This window comes from Stegostoma tigrinum, chromosome 2, assembly GCF_030684315.1.
Source record: "Stegostoma tigrinum isolate sSteTig4 chromosome 2, sSteTig4.hap1, whole genome shotgun sequence".
Classification (NCBI taxonomy): Eukaryota; Metazoa; Chordata; class Chondrichthyes; order Orectolobiformes; family Stegostomatidae; genus Stegostoma; species Stegostoma tigrinum.
The window spans coordinates 98,295,420-98,315,393 of NC_081355.1; the positions used below are offsets into that span (position 1 = coordinate 98,295,420).

The window sequence follows — 19,974 nt, forward strand, 5'->3', positions numbered from 1 at the left end:
GTGATTTGTAGAGGTACTTTCGACAAGAGTAGTGTGCAAATCAGTTCTCGTGCCTCTCCTCGAATTTTCACTGTCACAACTACCTCGTGTGAAGTGGAAGTTGACTAATCACATATGACAGAATCTGAGAATTTTTACAGCGCAAAAGGATTCCATTCAGTCCATCATATGTCAGCTCTCAGAATGAGCAATTCACATAGCATATTTTTGCACAATCCCAGGTGAGGTTCCCCAATTTTTAACGGTTTCAGATGGCACGGTGGCTCAGTGGTTAGCACCGCAGCCTCACAGCACCAGGGACCTGGGTTCGATTACAGCCTCGGATGACTGTCAGTGTGGAGTTTGCACATTCTCCCCGTGTCTGCGTGGGTTTCCTCCGGGTGCTCCGGTTTCCTCCCACAGTCCAAAGATGTGCAGGTTAGGTGGATTGGCCATGCTAAATTGCCCGTAGTGTTCAGGGGTGTGTAGAATGCTTCAAGGGGCGGTGTGGACTTGTTGGGCCGAAGGGCCTGTTTCCACACTGTAGGTAATCTAATCCAGGATACCCCAAATTGTTAAGCTCCAAGGTGAAGATGGATGAACTGGCTCCTTTCTTTATTCACCTACCCCCTAGTGATGCCCTTTAATTGAAACGATCATTTTCTAATATTGGAGTCAAACTTAATCTGTCACAGGTTCGCTTCAGGAATTTTTCTGCTTGATGTGCAAAGGAAAAAAAGCAATATCATGTCCTGCTGGTAGCTGCAAGCTGTATGCAGTCCAAACAAAAAAGAAAAATACCAAATCATCTCCCGGTTGCTACTTTTTGGCTTTGCCGTACGCAGTCATTTGACCTTAATGTAAAACAATCACAAATCAGCTATTACTATTTATATGATTGGCTGGAGAAAAATAAGGTAGCAGGCCAGCAAACTGTATTTTCTCATCTTTTACATATTGTAAAACCACTATCAATAGAACTGGCATAAGAACAGTAACATCATACATAAGAACATCAGATTAATAGAACTGAATGCAGAATATAGCATGTTAGCTACAGAGAAGGTGCAGAGAAAGATCAACTCTAATGTATGAGAGGACCGTTCGTAAGTCTGATAATAGTGTGAGAGAAGCTGTTCTTAAATCTCATGGGAGAGAGTATTTGCTATCTTTAATCACCAGTAACACCACAACCCCACTCGCCCTTCAGAAATTCCAGACTTGGTACTCATGGCACATCATGACCCACATGCAGCAAACTATTCAAATCGACTAACCTTGTCTTATCAAGTCTGAGACAATTCTTCCTGCATCAGCATGATTTTTGTCTGAATGACACCAATTCGGCTGATTTGCTGCCCTGGGGCTATGTTATTACCTGTCCCGTCCACACTGCACAAACACTTCCACTTACCCTATTACCAGGCACGTGATATTGGACTCAAGAACATTGATGACCCACTGTAGAGCTATTTGTGCCTAGAGGTTGGAGGAGAATGGATACAATATTGGCAATTTTCAGGTAGTGCCTGATCGACGCGAGTTGAAAGGTCCAAGCAACTTTCAAATATGATCCTTTAACCTTTTATTTTAAAATGGGGTGCAAACATCATATGGTGATCGTACTGCAGTTCACAGTTCAAAAGCAACAGCACACAGAAGTTAATAATTAACAACTGATGCGAGAAGGGTGGATTGGGGGTAGAAGGAGCAGGGGTGGGTGTCAGTGAATTTGATTCTGACAACTGAAGGCACTTACCTATGTTTTTGCCTCTTAGTGCCAAATCAGTCAAATCTGGATGTTAACATTTCTGTCCAATAATTTTGGCCTATTTCCACCACGGATTGTCCCCTGGACAAAACATCAAGCATACCATGAATCTTCAGCTACAGCACACATGGAATGGAAATGTTTAACTACAGGTTAATGGCAAATTCCTGCAATATTTTTATTTAATTGAAAATTGATTCACTTACAAAACCAACAACAGCTCCATTTAGCTATTCTGCGATTTTTTTTCTGGAAAATTAAGTGGGTTGTAAATAGGGTTATGCAACTACTTGGATAAAACCTGTCATAAAGATACCAAATTCCATATTTCAGTACGACTGGTGATGATGCAATGGCATTAAGTGGTGTATTTTGTCTTTTTTTGATGAAGAAAGGTTGAGAGAGAAGATACTGAGGAATCTGCGCAAGGTCAATAAACAGTTTGTGAGGCCTTGAGGTTTTTTTAGAAGTTGGAACAATACAAGCAGCCTGAAGAGGTGGAGTCAAGTTCCCGCAGAACCAGGATTTTTAGTTTTAGCCTTCAGTGGCAGTTGGTGGGATCTTGAAGCTGGATGTTGAAGCTCTTATTCCACGTTCTGTTCCATTTAAAAGCTGGGATTGTCTTCCTGCTACTAGAATTGCATGTGAGGCAATCTATTTTACTGAATTTGCCTTGTCCATAGGATGTTACTATATTGGAACATCATTTGTTAAGCATTTCAATAGTTACAATTCGGCCAATGTTTTTTTATTTTCTGTATTTAAACTGTACTGTAAAATAAAGTGTGTTTTGCTTAAAGTTGAATAGTTTGACCAAACAAATTGCATCTGGAATGCAATACCTTACATTTATTTTAAAAATAAGAAAAAGTTAGCGTCTACGCTATCTTAACATATTTTGAGGGGATTTGATCTGATCCATAACAAACTGGGGGCTGTTGTTGGGATGAAAATCTCTAATTCCGGGCTAAGTTTAAGATTATTGAACTCAATAATTCAGTGAGTAGTGAGCGTTGATGTTCTTTTTTTAGGTGTTGAATTCGGCTGGTTTAAATACAGTGGAACTTACATACTAATAGCTCTTTCAGTCACTAAGAGTTTCCTGCGGTTGGAAGAAGTCACTTCGGGAGCTTTATAGAAAGCGAATAAGGCAAAGCTTTTGGACTTGCCAGACAAGCTGGAGTTGGGTTGCCTTTGTCCATGCAAAAAGGGGAGGTAATTGCAGTAATACCTTGTCATTTATGACTGCCATATTGCTATGAGAATCTTTGGAAATAGCTAAAATTCAACTGCAAATGAAGCAGCTTGAACACGAAAAGGAAATGAAACCATGTGAATTACAAGTAAAAGCAACAGAAAGTGAAAATAGCTCCAGCAGAACAAAAAGAATAGCTCTGGAGGAACAAAAAGAAAAGGATAGCCCTAGCAGAAGAAATGGAGAAAGAGAGAGAGAAGGAAGGAAGAAAGAGAGTTTTTGAACTTTGAAGGTTGGAACTGAAAACTTAAAGTCGACTTAATAGAGGACATAGAGGTGAAAAGAAGGAGGAGTGATAAGAACAATGATGGAGACCAATCCCACATATAAGCTGCCAGGGATCTGTTTAAATATGTCCAAGCATTGCCAAAGTTTGATGAGAAGGATGTAAAAACATTTTCATTTCATCTGAGGGAGTAGCTAAACAAATGAAATGGCCAGTGACCACGTGGATACTCTTTATCCAAACAAAGTTGGTAGATAGAACTAGTGAAGTATTTGCATCACTATCAGGTGAGGTGTCTGGAGCGTATGATGAGATGAAAATAGCCATAAGTACATATGAGTTAGTGCCAGAGCCTACAGGCAACATTTTAGGAATCTCAGGAGGGAACCTGTTGAAATGTACATCAAGTTTGAAAGGATCAAAGTAATTTTGATAGACAAGTAAGGACAATGAAAATCAAACATACAAAGCTCTTTGAGAGGCAATTATTTTGAGGGAGTTTAAAAAAATCACATGGGCAGGGGAAGAGAAATAAAAAAGCTCAGGTATTTTCACTGTAATAAAGTAGGCCACATGAAGTTGCAGTATTAGTAGTTTAGAAAAAGTACAGGAAAGACAGATGTGGGAGAACAGGATAAGCCAGTGAGTTTTCTTGAGATGGTGAAGGAAAGCACAACAGAAGCTAAAAGCTGCAAACAACTGTACAGTCTGGTCAGGGGTTGTTTGAGAAGAAAGTGCCAGGTCTCTTTAAAGAATTTATTGTAGGGGTAAGGTTTACTCACGTATGCCAGGAGAAGCAGGGAAAGAAATTAAGAGATATGGGACCAAGTCAATCTTTGGTGAGAGATGAGGAGATATGTAGTTCAGAAGGAGTACTGGCAGGAAAAGTGGTGAGCAGAGCAGTGTTCCATTATGTAATGGGAGGATGGAGAGTCTGGTGAAAAGTGGTGAAGTGGTGGTAGGAGTAACGGAGAAATTCTCGGTTCCAGAAATACAGTTTATCCTTGGTAATAATATAGCTGGGTCACAAGTGATAGTAATGCCTACTGTGATTAAGAAGTTACTTCCTGTATTACTTCCAGTAATAACTCAGTTACCTGATTTTCCATTAAGTGTATCCTGGGATTTTGAGAGACTGTGTGGCAACAAGGTCCCAAAGCCACAGCTTCAAACAGGAGGAGAAATCAAGGAATAAAGATGAGGATGTTGAAGTTCAATTATCACAAATATGTTTGATCGAATAGTTGAGGAAAATAACGTGAACAAGTGGGGGAAAAGTGGATTTTTTAGTTTGGAGAAATTAGTTGAATTACAAAAGAAAGAGAAGAAAACTAGAGTAGCTGTATCAAAAAGAAGAAGAACCTGAATATATCCAAGAATGTTACTATCTTAGAAATGAAGTCTTGATGAGGAAATGGAGTCCATCACATATTCAGGTGGATGAGATTAAATAGAGCAGGTGAGTTGGCTACACAGCATTAGAAGTAGCACAGTGATGAAACAGGAAGCAGACGAGAGACCAAAAATTCCTAGTTGTGCTAGTGGAGATAAAGTGTTGGTGTTACTCCCAGTGGGAGGTGAAACATTAAAGGCAAGGTTTAGTTAGCCTTGTCAAATCGAAAGGAAATTGAGGGAGGTGAATTATTTGATAAGAACACCAGATAGAAAGAAGTCTCATAAAGTGTGTCATGCAAATATGCTCAAAAGGTATTTTGATTGGGCAGGAAAGCAAAAGGAAAATGAGCTTCTAGTTACAACACAGACTGAAGAACCACATTCAGAGGATTCTGGTTTGGACATTCCTCAAATTGAACTGGACAATGAGGAAGTTCTCAAAAATTGGGATACAATGAGTAGAGAGAAATCAGAGTTAACATTTCGGGTCCAGTGACCCTTCCTCCGAATTGATGGTAGCTAGGAGAACGTTGTTTTTTATCCAAAAGATAGATTGGGGAGAGGGCATAAGGAGTGAATGATAGGTGGAGCCACAGCCCAAAAGAGAGACGACAGACAAAGGAGTGGATAACGATCAGCCTGGGAGAATGATTAGCCACTAATTGTCCCCATTAGTAGCTAACAATGTGTTTTAGAATCCCTACAGTGAGGAAGCAGGCCCTTCAGCCCAACAAGTCCACACCACCCCTCAGAACATCCCATCCAGACCCATCCCTCATAACCCACCTAATCAAGACATCCCTGAACACTATCGGCAATTTAGAATAGTCAATCTACCTAGCTTGAAGATCTTTGCACTGTGGAAGGAAACCGGAGCACCCGGAGGAATCCTATGTAGATGCGGGGAGAATGTGCAAACTCCACACAGACAGTCAGCCAAGGACGAAATTGAACACGGGTCCCGGCACTGTGAGGCAGCAGTGCTAACCACTGATCCACTGTGCCACGCTACGTTTTGTGTAAATAGTAGACCATGTTATAACAAGGCCTGGTGTGTGGGAGTTGAGGTAAGGACATGGGAGAAGTTTCCTCAAGCCCTAAAATTGTTGAACTCAATGGTGAGTCCAGAAGGCTGTAGAGTTCCCAAACATAAAATCAAGTACTGTTCTTTCAGCTTGTGCTAAACTGCACTGGAGCAGCAAGCCTGAGACAGAGATGCTGGCCAGGGAACAAGGTGGTGTGTTCAAGTGGCAGACAACTGGAAGCTGAGGGTCTACATTGGAGAAATGAAGCATAGACTGGGTGACGGCCTCACAGAACACCTACATTTTGTCTGCCAAAAAGAATTGCATCTGGAATACAACACCTTAGAGAAAGTTAGGGCCTAGGCTATTTTCTTAATATATTTTGAGGGGGTTTGTCTGGTCCATAGCAATGCTTTTACTGAATAATTCAATCCCACAGAGTAAATATTTCTACCAATATTTTCTTCAGTTTCAGTAAATTCATACAGGTTTACAAACATCACATTTATGACATGATTAAACCTACTGCATAGAGGAAAGTATTGTTGTTGTGTACTATGAACTAAAAATGTTAACGATTTGCATCTTTTACTTCAGGCACAAATTTCATGGTATCAATACTATTCTAAAAGATGAAGTTCGTCCATATAAGAAGCAAAAGGACTGTTGGTATTAGCCATTCAACAATGATAGATTCTAACCTTTTATAAATCAAATATATAAAGCAGTGATTCCCCATTGAGGTCATAAAAGCTACACTTCCCCAAAATCAGTTACCTACTGCCTGCTGCTGACATTCCTATTTTCATCAATTTCAAAAATATTACACTTCCCCTATGAATATAGATAATTTCAATTCCCTTTGTTTCCTAACCACCTTGCTTTATTATTTTCATCCCATCAGTTACTTGTACCCTTACTCCCTACAATTGTCTCTGCTATTTGTGTTTTTTTTTCAGTTCTTATGTTTATGTTGTCCAATACTTGTTCTATTTTTGCTTCAATTAAATTTGTTTGCTGTATTACTTCAGGGATCTCACATAATTGTATTATCTTTTTCCAGCTGCTGTTTGTCACGTCATCTTTCTTGAACTCCTGTTAAGGACACATATGGGTGAATTTTCAAAGACTATACATGTTGTGAGGAAAACATTGAAAGACCATATGCTTAATAATGAAAACCACTGGTCCAAACAGGATGATATCCAGACCTGAATGCATGGATACAATTGTTCAAGTGAGAATCATGATCGCATATTATGTAGTTGCATGATTAAAACAATAAATTAGAGCTGTTGAAGGCTTATGAACATCAGTATAAAATAGTTATCATATCCATCCAGGGCCATAGACATCACAAGTTTTTTTTTTAAATATATATTAGCTGGTTCAGAGAAAGTTTCCTTAGGCTCATATCTGTAATGCAGCGTGAAGATGTGCAGAGACAGTACATTTGAACATCCGAAGGAGGGCAAGAGGTGACATTTAGATCAAACAAGCTAATCCCACTTAACTGGCAATGGAACCTTGCACACAGTTCCACCCCCTGTCCAAAATATGACAGCAATTAGATTTTAAGTACACTTTGAAATGCCATTCATTTACTCTTCTCCAATACGTGGGGTTAGGGGAGAGTGACTGCCCTTATCATCAAGACTGAGTACTGAATCAAGGAGCCCCTGCAAAACTGGAGTAATCAGAATAAGGGATATAACTCTTATCATTGGACTCCTATCTAGCACAAACTAGGATAGTAGCTGTTGGAGGTCAATCATCTCATCGTCCCCAAAAAAAATCACTGCAGACATTCCTCAGGTTTTTTTTCCCTTCAAGTCAACCTGTTCAGAAAAGCTATTCCACACATCTGGAGCAGGTGGGATGTGAACCCGGGTACTACGAACATTATCACTGCGCCACAAGGACCATTGTCCCTCAGGACAGTGTCCTAGGGCTAACCATTTTTAGCTGCTTCGTCAATGACATTCCTCTGTCATAAGCTTAGAAATGGAAATGTTCACTGATGATTTTATCACGTTCAACACTAAGATACTGAAGCAGTCCACTTACATATGCAGCAAGATCTGGACAGTAGCCAGGCTTAGAGTAGGAAGGGATTGGTAGTATTTGCACTACACTATGTTTCAAGCAATGACGATCTCCAAGAGAGAATTTAACTGTCATCTTTTAATGTCGAATGGTATTATCACCATTGAGTCTCCCACTCTCAAATTGCTGAGGATTATCATTGACGGAAACTGTACTTGGAGCAGCTATATAAATACTGTGGCTACAAGAACAGGTAAAAAGTTAGGAATTCTGCATTGAGTAACCTACCTCCTGTCTTCTGAGTGCATGTCTACCATCTACCATCTACAAGGCATAAGTCAGGAGTGTGATGTAGCACTCTCCATGCCTGCGTAGGTATATTTCCAACAACACTCAGAAGCTTGATTTCATGGAGAAGAAAGCAACACGTTTAACTGGTACTCCATCCATCCATAATCTTCAACATTCAATATTCAGTCATTTCACAGTGGCATCTACTATCTACAGGATATACAATAAAAACTCACAAAGGCACTTTCAACAGAACAATTCAAATTTGTGACTTCTGCCACTTAAAGAACAACAGCAGGAGATGTAAAGGGACATCAGCACCTGCTGGTTCCCCTCTAAGTCACACACCAACATAACTTGGAACTGTATCACTGTTCTTTCTTGCAAAATCAAAATCAGCATTGTGGGTGTCCTTACACCTCAAGGACTGCAGTGGTTCAAGGCAGTACATATGGCTTCTTCATCTCCACATTCTCCAGGGAAAAGCATTCTCTAAAGCATTAAACGCAGGCCTAGCTAGTGACACTGACTGGAATTAGATTCCCTACAGTGTGGAAACAGGCCCTTTGGCCCAATAAGTCCACGCTGACCCTTGGCACATCCCACCCAGACCCACCCCATCTATAGACCCCTGAACGCTATGGGCAATTTAGCTTAGCCAATCCACCTAACCTGCATGTCTTTGGACTGTGGGAGGAAACCGGAGCACCTGGATGAAACCCACGCAGGCATGGAGAGAATGTGCAAACACCGCACAGACAGTCGCCCGAGGGTGGAATTGAACCTGGGTCCCTGGCGCTGTGAGGCTGCAGTGATAACCACTGAGCCACCGTGCCACTCATTGCCAGAATAAAAAACATGTTTCTGTTATATCACTTCATATGAAGAAATAAAAATGACCTAAGTCACACTGTCTCCCCTCTTGTGAGCTGTAATAATGGCAAAGTTCCATACCCAGAATTAACACTCGAGCAAGATTCACTCGAGCAGATTTTCGATGCGTTTGATATTATTTACCTATTTAAGTACACTGAAGCACACTGTAATATCCACCATGTCAACAATTATTTAGGCTTATCAATGCCCTTAACATCCCGAGGTAATAACTTGAACATTATAAAATAAAACATGTCGCCACACGAGAGGTTCAGGAAATCAGTCAAAAGCTTTGTTGAAGTCAAACTTTAAGAAATGTCTTGGCTGCACTAAGAAAGATGCAAAAGCAGTCAGGCTTGGGTAGAGAGTTGAAGACCTCAGATCGAGGTACCAAAGGCATGCTCACAGTTGGTGGGATCAATTCAATTATGGAAGCTTAAAGAGGCCGGAATTACAGAAGCACATATCTCAGTATAGTAGTTCTAAAACAGATTACAGCGGCAGGGAGATGTTTTGAAAATAAGGAAGTGAATTTTAAAAATGGAGGCACAGGTTTTTTTAAAAAGCTAAGATCACTGAATGCCAATGAAACTGTGATCGTAAGTGAATGGGACCAAGAACAGCAGAAACAAAAACAAAGATGCTGGAAAAGCTCAGACAACACGGTGTGAAGCTGGATGAACACAGCAGGCCAAGCAGCATCAGAGGAGCAGAAAGGCTGTTTCGGGTTGAGACCCTTCTTCTAGGCCCGAAACGTCAGCCTTCCGGCTCCTAAGATGCTGCTTGGCCTGCTGTGTTCATCCAGCTCGACATCCTGGTATCTCAGATTCTCCAGCATCTGCAGTTCCTATTATCTCTGCTGGAAAAGCTCAGCAGGTCTGGCAGCATCCGTGGAGGAGAAAACAGAGTTAACGTTTCAATTGGGAAAACCTCAAGTTTGGTACGAAGTTTTTCTACATTCAGATTATCCATAAGCGACAGAAGTACAGATTTTCTAAACAATCTAACAACGAAATTATTCCTTTAAAAATCGTAATGTTAAACATGCAGTGACAACACTGAGATTTCAGAACTCATAAGCCACGTTCCCCACAACAAGCATTTCATACCACCAACTTAATTAGAAGCCTACGTCTTACAAGGAAGTTCAAGTCTATTTCGTTTCGGAAATAAGTAATTTCCAGGAAATGGCAGCAAAAAGACCAAGACGCTCCCCTCTTGTTCCCATACCTGTCGTTTTCCCGAATTCTGCCATTGCGGACGAACTGATCGCTCGCTGGAAACTGCAGGCAAAACTTGATCAGCACAACACAGCCCCAGTTTCCGGATTAGAATGGACGGAAACAGGACAACAACAGTTCGTCATGTAAAAGTGGGAGGGATAGAAAATTGTCCGAAATAAATTTGTAAAACGCCCAATTAGAATTCAGTGTGTCTCTTGGTGTTTTTAATTATTATTATAACTAAGATAAATAATATTTAATGGACCATATTGTTTCTCATTTTCGTGACGTAGCTGTGCAATCTTAGATTTATTTTGTTCACGGCAAACAAGTTTTATGCTTGCGCTTTTTTTAAAAACAAATCGTTGCGGTCACGTGTATTTTATGCATTTTCGGACTGCAGAAATGCAATACACCTGCGATGGGTCTTGGAATTGAAAATAAATTTATTTCGAAGATTCAAACGCCTGATAAGTAACTGTATTAGAAAGATTCATTACTCTAAGTCGTTATCAACATCCTTTCTTTCTAATGGATTCCTCTCATTTACCAGCTGTCGTGAACAACTACATGTCTTAAATAATGGTCAGGAAGTTGAGACCCCACTCTTCAGAGGAAGGCATGGGTGGGCAATTGTCCCGCTGAAGCAAGCGTTTCAGTAATGAAACTTACCTGTATGGCTCTGTTCATGGCAGTGAAAATGACCTGCTTGTTTTTTTGCCATTGCCTTCCTTTCTGGAAACGTGTGCAATATTACTTCAGGGAGAAGTTAATACACTGATATTGTCACTAAGTCAGCAATGCAGGGGCTGACGCTAATGGTTTGGGTTATGGATTGGCATTCCACCTTGGCAAATGATAAAACATGAAATCAGTAAAAGCTTGATTTAAAAGTCTAGCCTCGTAGAGAATGAGTTGACCGAGTAAAAACTCTCCTGTTTCACTGAAGGCTATTAGGGAAGGAAATCTGCTGCCTGTACCTGATCTGCCCTATATTCACTTCAGGTCCCCAGCATTCTCTACACTCTTAAATGCCATCTGAAATTATCTGGAGTCAATCAGTGCAAGGAGATCTGGGGATGTGTAACAAATAGCAGCCTTCCCAATGATGCCCACATCTCATGGATTCCAATGATTAAAATAACTCACTTTGTTCTTGCCAGGTCATAGATGATAGAACATAGAACATAGAACAGTAGAGCACAGTATCGGCCCTTCAGCCCGTGACGTTGTGCTGAACTTCTACCCGAAACCTAAGGTCTATCTAACCTCCGCTGCTACCTTATACTATCATCTATATGTCTATTTAATAGCTGCTTAAATGCCCCTAATGAGGCCAACTCCATCACCCTCTCCAACAATGCATTCCACGCCCCTACCACTCTCTGAGTGAAGAACTTACATCTGACATCTCCCCAATATCTACGTCCTTTCACTTTAAAACTGTGTCCCCTCATAAAAGCTACCTCCACCCTAGAAAAAAATCTCTGGCTGTCTACTCTACCTATACTACTGGTCATTTGTATACGTCTATCAAGTTACATCATGTTTCGTCGTTCTAAAGAGAAAAGCCCTAGCTCTCTCAACCTTAACTCATAAGACCTTCCCTCCATTCCAAGCAACATCCTGGTAAATCTCCTCTGCATCTTTTCCAACGCTTCCACATCTTTCCTGTAATGAGGTGACCAGAACTGGACACATACTCCAGATGTGGACGAACCAGGCTTTTGTATAGCTGCAGCTATCAGGCCCGGGGGACTTATCTATCTTCAACTACCTCAAAATTCCTAGCACATCTTCTTTATTAACATCAACCTCCTGTAGCCTACCAGCTTGTTTCTCAACGTCCTCCTCTACAACTAAGTCCCTCTCAGTTGTGAATACTAAAGAAAAGTATTCATTAAGGACCTCTCCTATCTCTTTAGGCTCTGTGCTCAAATTCCCTTTACAATCCTTGATCGGCTCTACCCTTTCTCTGGTCATTCTCTTGTTCTGCACATATGTGTAAAAAGCCTTGGAGTTTTCCTTGATCCTATCTGCCAAGGTTTTCTCATGCCCTCTTATAGCCTCTCCTATGACCTTTCTTCAGCTCCTTCCTGGCTAACTTGTATCTCTCGAGAGCCCTTTCCATCCCGCTTTTCCTAAACCTTACATAAGCCTCCTTCTTCCTCTTGACCAGTTGTTCGACCTCTCTCGAGAACCATGGCTCCCTCACTCGACTGCATCTTCTCAGCCTGCTCGGGACAAACATATCGAGCACACACAGTATGCATTCCTTAAACATTCTCCACATTTCTGTGGTGCTCATCCTTGACAGCATCTGTTCCCAATTTATGTTACCCAGTGCTTGCCTTATTGAACTGTAATTACCCTTCACCCAATTATAAACCTTACCCTGCCTTATGTACCTAATCCATGACTAGTGAAAGAAACAGAGTTATGATCACTACCACCAAAATGCTGTCCTGCCAACAGGTCTAACACTTTGTCCGGTTCATTGCCAAGCACCAATCCAAAGTGGTCTCTCCTCGTGTTGGTCTGTCTACACACTGTGTCAGGAATCGTTCCTGAACACATTGGACAAAATCTGCTCCATCTAAACTATTACAATTAAAATGTTTCCAATCTATGGAAAGTTAAAGTCACCCATGACTACAACCCTGTGACTTCTGCACCTTTCCAGCACTTGCCTCCCAATCCGCTCCACCATGTCACTGCAACTATTAGGGGGTCTGTAAAAAAAAACCCCAACAAAGTGACTGCGCAATAAACTGAATACCTTTTCCATATCTACACTCCAGCAACATGAAAGATTGATAAAGCAGAACTGAATAGAATCAGGGAGTTGAAGCTGGGAATGCATTGCCTCATGGTCATCATATATAAAATCCATGAACAATTTTGGTGAAGCAATTCTTGTTCATCAGTGTCCTGTTAGATGTAATCGGCAACGATGGAGCTTTCATGCCAACTTGCTATTTGCTGTTATCATGCCTTTGATATGCCGCAGCCCTGACTGGTGACAAATTTTATGTTCAGCTGATTGGGCCAGCACTTACTGTCCATCCATAGTTGCCCATGAGAAGGTGACGGTGAGCCGTCCTCTTGACTCACTGCTGCCCATGTACAATAGGTAGACCCACAATACTGTTAGGGAGTGATTTGTCCCAAAGACACTGAAGGCAAAGTGATATTTCTAAGTCAGGATGGTGACCGGCCCGCAGGGAACTTGAAAGTGGTGGTGTTCCTATGTATCTGCTGCCCTTGTCCTTCTAAATGGGCATGGTTGTGGGTTTGGAAGGTGCTGTCTAAGGATTTTTGGTGAATTTCTATGGTGCATCTTGCAGATGGTACACACTGCTGCTTCTGACCGTTAATGGCAGAGGAAATGGATGCTTGTGAATATGGTGCAATTAAGCAGGCTGTTTTGTCCTAGATGATGTCAATCTTCCTTTGATTTGCTGGAGTGACAATCACCCCGGCAAGTGGGATCTGCTCCATCACAGTCATGACTTGTGCCTTGTAGAGAGTGGTCAGGTACTGGGGAGTCAGGAGGTGGGTGATTTGCTGCAGGATTTCTAGCCTCTGAACTGCTCATGTAGCCACTGTAATAATCTGGCATGTCCAGTTTAGTCTTGGTTGAATGGTAGTCCCATGGTTGTTGCTAGTGGGGAAATTCAGTGATGGTGACATCCTTGAATGTTAAAGGGCACTGGTTAGATTAACTCCAATTGAAGATGGTCTTTGAATGGTCTGTGTGTGATATGAATGTTACTTGACACTTGCGGCCCAAGCCTGGATATTGTCCAGGTTTTACTGCGTTTGGAGATGGACTAGAATCAGAGTACCAGAGCAATTGTGAATTGTGCTGAACATTGTGTAATTATCACTGAACATCGCCACTTCTGACCTTATGATAGGGGAAAGTTCTTTAATGAAGCTGCCTAGGACAGTACCCTGAGCAAATCCTGCAAGGTACCCTGGAACCGAGATGACTGGCCTTCAACAAACACAAGGATTTTCCTAAGTGCCAGGAAGTCTTTCAACCAGTAAAGAATTTGCCTCCTGGCTCCCATTAATTCCAGTTTTGCTAGGATTCCTTGATGTCACACTCAGTAAAATATGGCCGTGATGTCAAGGGCTGTCACTCTCGTCTCGCCTCTGGAATTCAGCTCTTTTGTCAATGTTTAAACCAAGGCTTTAATGAGGTCAGCAGCTGAGTGGCCTTGGCAGAACCCCATCTGTGCATCACTGAGCAGGTTATTGCTAAGCAGGTGCTGCTTGATAATGCTGCTGATGACACCTTCCATTAGTTTACTGATGATTGAGAGTGACACCGCATTTTTAGGTATGCCTGGTGCTGCTTCTGGCATGCCATTTTGCACTCTTCAGTGAACCAGAGTGCATCCCTGATTGTAGTAATGGTACTGCAGGGAATGTGCCAGGCAATGAGACTGTAGATTCTTTTGGAATATGATTCTGTTACTGCTGACGGCTCACAGCACTTCACGAATGCCCAGTCTTTGTTAGACCTGTTTGAAGTCTGCCCCATTTAGCATGGTGAGTTTGCCACACAGTACAGTGTAATGTATGATCGATGTGAATGTGGGACTTCACCTCCACAATGATTGGGCAGTGGCCACTTTTCTCTATATTGTGATGGACAGGTGCATCTGTGGCAGGCAAGTTGGTGAAGATGAGATCAAGTGAGTTTTTCCCTCTTGTTGGTTACCTCACCATCTACTGCAGACCCAGTCCAGCAGCTGTGTCCTTTAGGACTAGTCCAGCCCCATCAGTCGAGCTGCTGTTGAGCTAGTCTTGGTGCTGGGCATTGAAATGCTCCACTCAGAGTACATTCTGTGCCCTTGCCAATGTTGGTGCTCCCTTCAAGTGTTGTTGAACATGTGTGTTCTTGAAGCTCACCAGTGAAATTCAGATGAGAATACAACTGTAAAATTCAAACTGTAGGAAATAGTCAGTACTCAATCCTTTACCTTGTGTTTAAGCCAGTACAGCTGCCTGCATATTGAGATGCTACCTGAGAGTATTTCAGACTGTGGGTGTCTGCACAGGCACTGTCCCTGAGGCTTTTTGCCCCCATCGCTAAATAAGGCTTTCCCACTTTGGCTGCACTATTGTACTCCTTTGTACACAGCATTTATTACAACTCTCTTGTGTAGTGTCTAAGACTGTCTCTCTGCATGCTTCTTCTATGACGGGAATCGGTTAGCTAAGTTGGCTGGTGTGTGATGCAGAGTGATGACAATGGTGCAGGTTCAATTCCTGTACTGACTGACATCATGAAGGACGGGCCTTTTCCTTGCCTGAGGCATGGTGACCCTCAGGTTAAACCACTGCAGTTGTCTCCCTCTCTCCAATGAGAGAGAGCCACTCCATAGTGATTTCAGTTTGATGTCTTCATTCCTATTGATTGCAGTCATGTGGTCAACATCTGTTGTTTCATATCTCAGTACAGTGCACTCACAACTGATTTCTAAAAGTTGGAAAGGATTTATTCGGAAATATGTTGCTGTGAGATTTTTATAATTCATTCATTACATATGGGTGTTACTGGCTTATGCCCATCCCTAATTGCCTTGAAGAAGGTAGTGCTCAGCTACATTCTTGAATTGTTGCAGTCCTTGGGTAGAGGGACACAGTGCTGTTATAGAAAGAGTTCTAGTATCTTGACCCAGTGACTGTAAAGGAATGACAATATAGTTCCTAGTCAAAATGGTGTGTGACATAAAGGAAACCTGCAGGATACGCTTTGCCATTCTTGGTGGTAGAGATAGCAGGTTTGGATGGTGCTGTTGAGGGAGATTTGGTGAGTAAATTTTTACACTTGAGGTTTTCTGAATACAGTTAAAGATAGGTGTCTGGCTGGCATCATTTGGACCTCAAGGAGAAGCAAAATGGCAAGACACAGCAGCAGTGGTGACCTGGTGTTGTGAGACCTCTGGCTGGGAAACAGTATGACCAGCATCTGCGACGAACACAACAGAGTGGGCTTAGCTTAAAATGGAACAGCAAAGGGTGTAGGAGCAAAGAAAAAGCTCTCAGGAGGCAGTGTACACAGCACAGGGTGCACAGAGACAGGCCAAAATTCCTTGACATGTCCTCACATCAATGTTTCAGGATGGTTAGGTCATAACAAGCAGAGGCAAATATTTGTGGCCATCTACAAGATCTGTTGCCTGTTGGATCTTGTTTCTATGTATTGCTGCTAACTCAATATTACCGCTTCCCAATACTCAATGCGATGCTCTTAACCATAATCTCTAGATCTTGGAGTGTGTAAAGGCCCTCTTGAAGATTCCCCCCTGCCCACCTGTGGTGGTGCAAACTTAATCTTTAGGAGACAAGGAGGCTTGTGAAACACTGACTGAGGAGAGGAGCAGTGGGTGAGAAATGATTGGAATTCCATCATCATCATTCATTACCCAACACACCTCACTGCCAGCAATGTGTTGGAGCAAAGTTGGCATAGATTTGCTTAGCACTTTAAAGCTAAATCTTAAGTTGCTCTGATAGAGATTTAATATGATTCTTGTTTCAATATACTTTACGTTAACACTGTTGCTTACCTGCTATCTCTATTATCTCTGAACACTGAGATCTACACTTACATTCTTTGAGGAGGCTCCCTTTTTACTTAAGATGTCATTCTTCTTGGTTTCTAGCATCTCTAAATTATTCTTATCTTAGACAAAGATTCCCTCATTCCCTTCAGGACTGTAGGATTCTTTATTGAAACTTTCATGTGACTGAATAGAACTCTCTAGAGCAGTACTTAATCCTAATCTTTACAAGCTTCGTTTTCATCTGTTCTGTTTGCTCTGCTCTGCTCTGCCACAGTTATCTTGTTATTCTTTGAATTGTCTGTCACACTATATCCGTCAGCTTATTTCAAGTGGCAGATACGTTGTTATCCTGAGTCAGCATGGCTGTGCTCAAATCATGCATTGTCTTATTTGGTGTGTTTGATTATCATAGACCTTGTCATTCTATCCATGAAAGAACATATCTTTGCAATACACTGTTGTTCAACTTGCTCATGTCTGAGTTGGAATCATCCGTTCTCTTTGTAATCAGGGTTCGTGTGCCTGGAAGAGCTGTCAGTGCATCACCCGGTGTCTGCTGATACTCGGTGATTCTCCTCTCTGTTGTCTGAGCCGAGGGTAATAAGTGCATACAGCTGAACAAAGGTTGGAGAAGGTTTTGCCATCAGCATGGATTCTCCATGCCTATGCTTACTACTGCAATCTGCTCTGGCTTATCTATTTATGACAAATAAGTCCCCAGCTGAAAACATAACTATCCACTTTACTGGTCCAACCAAAGTGCAAGCATCTGAGCTGTTGCACGGTCTGTGTAAACCATGTGATGCTGCAACTTCTGAAGCACTCAGTTCATCTGTGGAATCATTATCATTGAAAACCATCAAAAAATCGCAGCAAAACTCTTCTGAATAAATCCTTTCCAATTATCATGCAAGAAATCCATTCTGAGTGCACTGTACTGAGATATGTAACAAAAGATGCATGTAAAGGGAGTAAGGGAGATACAACATTTGGCATAGCACCAGCAAGTTAAGAATGTTGAAAGTTATCATTATGAAGATGCCTGAGTGTCATATGATATGTTGGTTACAAGGCTTTAAATGTGTCACCAGGTAGCTGGGAGATCCTGGGAGTTAATTTAATGATGGAGACTATAATGTGTTTATCTGATGGCTAGAGTGATATTAATGTAGATAATTGTCAGGGAGAGACATAAAAATGTGCTGAGATGATGGAGAATGGAGAAGTGTGTCTGGAAGAATACAAACTTGAGCAAGTACAAAGAAGGAGAAGGATGGGCAGACATGTAAGGCAAGAGGGTGTGGAATAATGTGACGGTGTAAATTTACGAAGGCAAAATGCGAGAACAGTGTGATAGGCGGATAAATGTGCCAATGTACTAATCTTTCCCAGTCTGGCTGTCAGGTGATTTAAGTATAGAATTCCTGCAGCGTGGAAACAGGCCATTCAGTCCACACTGACCCTCCAAAAAGCATCACAACTGGATCCACACTTTACCCCATCCTGTAACCCTAGGTTTCCCAAGGCTAATCCACCTAACCTACATATGCCTGAACACTATGGGCTATTTAGCATGGCTAATCCACCTAACCCCCACATCTTTGGAGTATGGGAGGAAACCAGCGCACCCAGGGGAAACCCACAAAGACACAGGGAGAGTGTGTAAACTCCACACAGACAGTTACCTAATGGTGGAATTGAAATTGTGTCCCTGGCTCTGTGAGGTGCCTGTGCTAGCCACCATGCCATTCCAGATCATGCTAATGAGAGCTTTCAAACAAGAAATGTTGGAGCATGTTCAGAATGAGATGTGAACATTGAATAACAAAATGAATAAATGTACTGGAGTTGAGAATTAACATTGAAGGTAGAAAAATGACACCCATCTTTTATTTTGCAGGGGAGGTTCATCTTTCTCTGACTGAGTTGGACAGAATATGATTGACAAGGCTATCCAGGTTTATTAGGAGTTAGTGGGGAGAGACAACAAATTAGAGTGAAAGCCATAATCAGATCAGCCACGATAGTGTTGAATGGTGTAGCAGACTCAATGGACTGACTAACCTACTCCTGCTTGTATTTTTTGTTTCCTCACCAACTTGGGAGCACGCTTAGGGAGGAATCAATGAACCATGTGAGTCTTCTTTCGAACTCCATGACCTCCTCCAAATTCCAACTTTCAATACTATAATTCAAATCAGACCTTGCAAGTTCTTATCTACTGCTGTGCACAGAATGACATTACTGGAAATAAAATGTTTCGACTGCATTAAAGTGTCACCAGTCCTGAAATTTCTGCTGGGTTTCCCATCTAATTTCAGATCACCCCCATTTCCCATTGCTCCATCTATAGGGCAGAAGAAGTTCATTTAACTCACTGTATTTTTGGATTTTTGAAAGTGCTGTTCTATTTCCATGTTGCTGCAATTTCCTCCCCTTCATGTACTATATTTATGCAATTTCCTTTCGAAAGAAACAAACTTATTTTTAGCAACATTGCAGGTAGTGCAAAGCTTAGTGTACTTTAACTCACTGCATGAAAATTACCTCTAGCTGTTCGCTATTTACTCTAAATCTATACCCCCTGGCCACGGATTCCTGCCAGTGGGATCAATTTCTTGTAATTTACTCTCTCAAAACGCTTAATTGTTTAAACAGTTCAATTAACTTTCTTGCTTTAAGGAAAACAATCACAGCTTCTCCAGACTTTCCATGTACCTGAAGTCTCTCATATCTGATGCCATTATGGCAAATTTCTGTACTGCCTCCATGGTTTATGCATCTTTCCTGGTGCCCTGATCTGAACACAATAGCTTGCATTTTATGTGCCCCTACTGTATGTTTATTTCAAAGGGGCAGGTCTCATCAACCTCATCATACTCTGAATGGGGGAGTGCCTCAAATCTGCAGCCCACTTGTTCCAGGATCAAATCTTCTCCATTCCCCCCACTCTCTCAACTGTTTCCCTCCCCTTCCCCTCTTCCTCTCTCCTTTCCCATCCTCCAGTTTCTCACTTCCTCTATCCTCTCCTATCTCTACCCCTTTCTAAGCCTCCATCTCTCCCCATTTTACAGACCCCTCCTTTAGCCCCTTCACAGCACCCAGCCATCCCCTTTTGCAGCATCTATCACCTCTGCCTGCAGCTCCCATTTGTTACACCCCCCCCCAACTATTCATTTAAATGTGCAGGTATGAGTTTAAGTACATTGTGGGTATTGATGTGGTGTCAATTGAAATGGCTGTACCTTTATGGGAAAAAGAGAGCACCTGATTAGGGAGTGCCTTGTGTGCATCAGGGGATCC

General features: G+C 41.8%; 1 protein-coding gene across 2 annotated transcripts in view; it reads right to left on the reverse strand.

The window, feature by feature from the left end:
• Nucleotides 1–10,228, reverse strand: part of LOC125466153 (uncharacterized) — a 35,744-nt gene extending 25,516 nt beyond the window's left edge. The window contains exons 1-2 of one of the 2 annotated variants that reach the window (XR_009442735.1): nt 10,095–10,228; nt 1,739–1,831 (exon numbers count right to left, since the gene is read on the reverse strand). Coding sequence is in view for 1 of the 2 variants with exons in the window: in XM_059638049.1 (XP_059494032.1) it covers nt 10,095–10,119 (25 nt within the window). In the remaining variant the exon portion in view is untranslated. The remainder of the gene's footprint in view (nt 1–1,738; nt 1,832–10,094) is intronic. The other variant, XM_059638049.1, reaches the window with a different exon arrangement.
• Between the last annotated feature and the right edge of the window lie 9,746 nt (nt 10,229–19,974).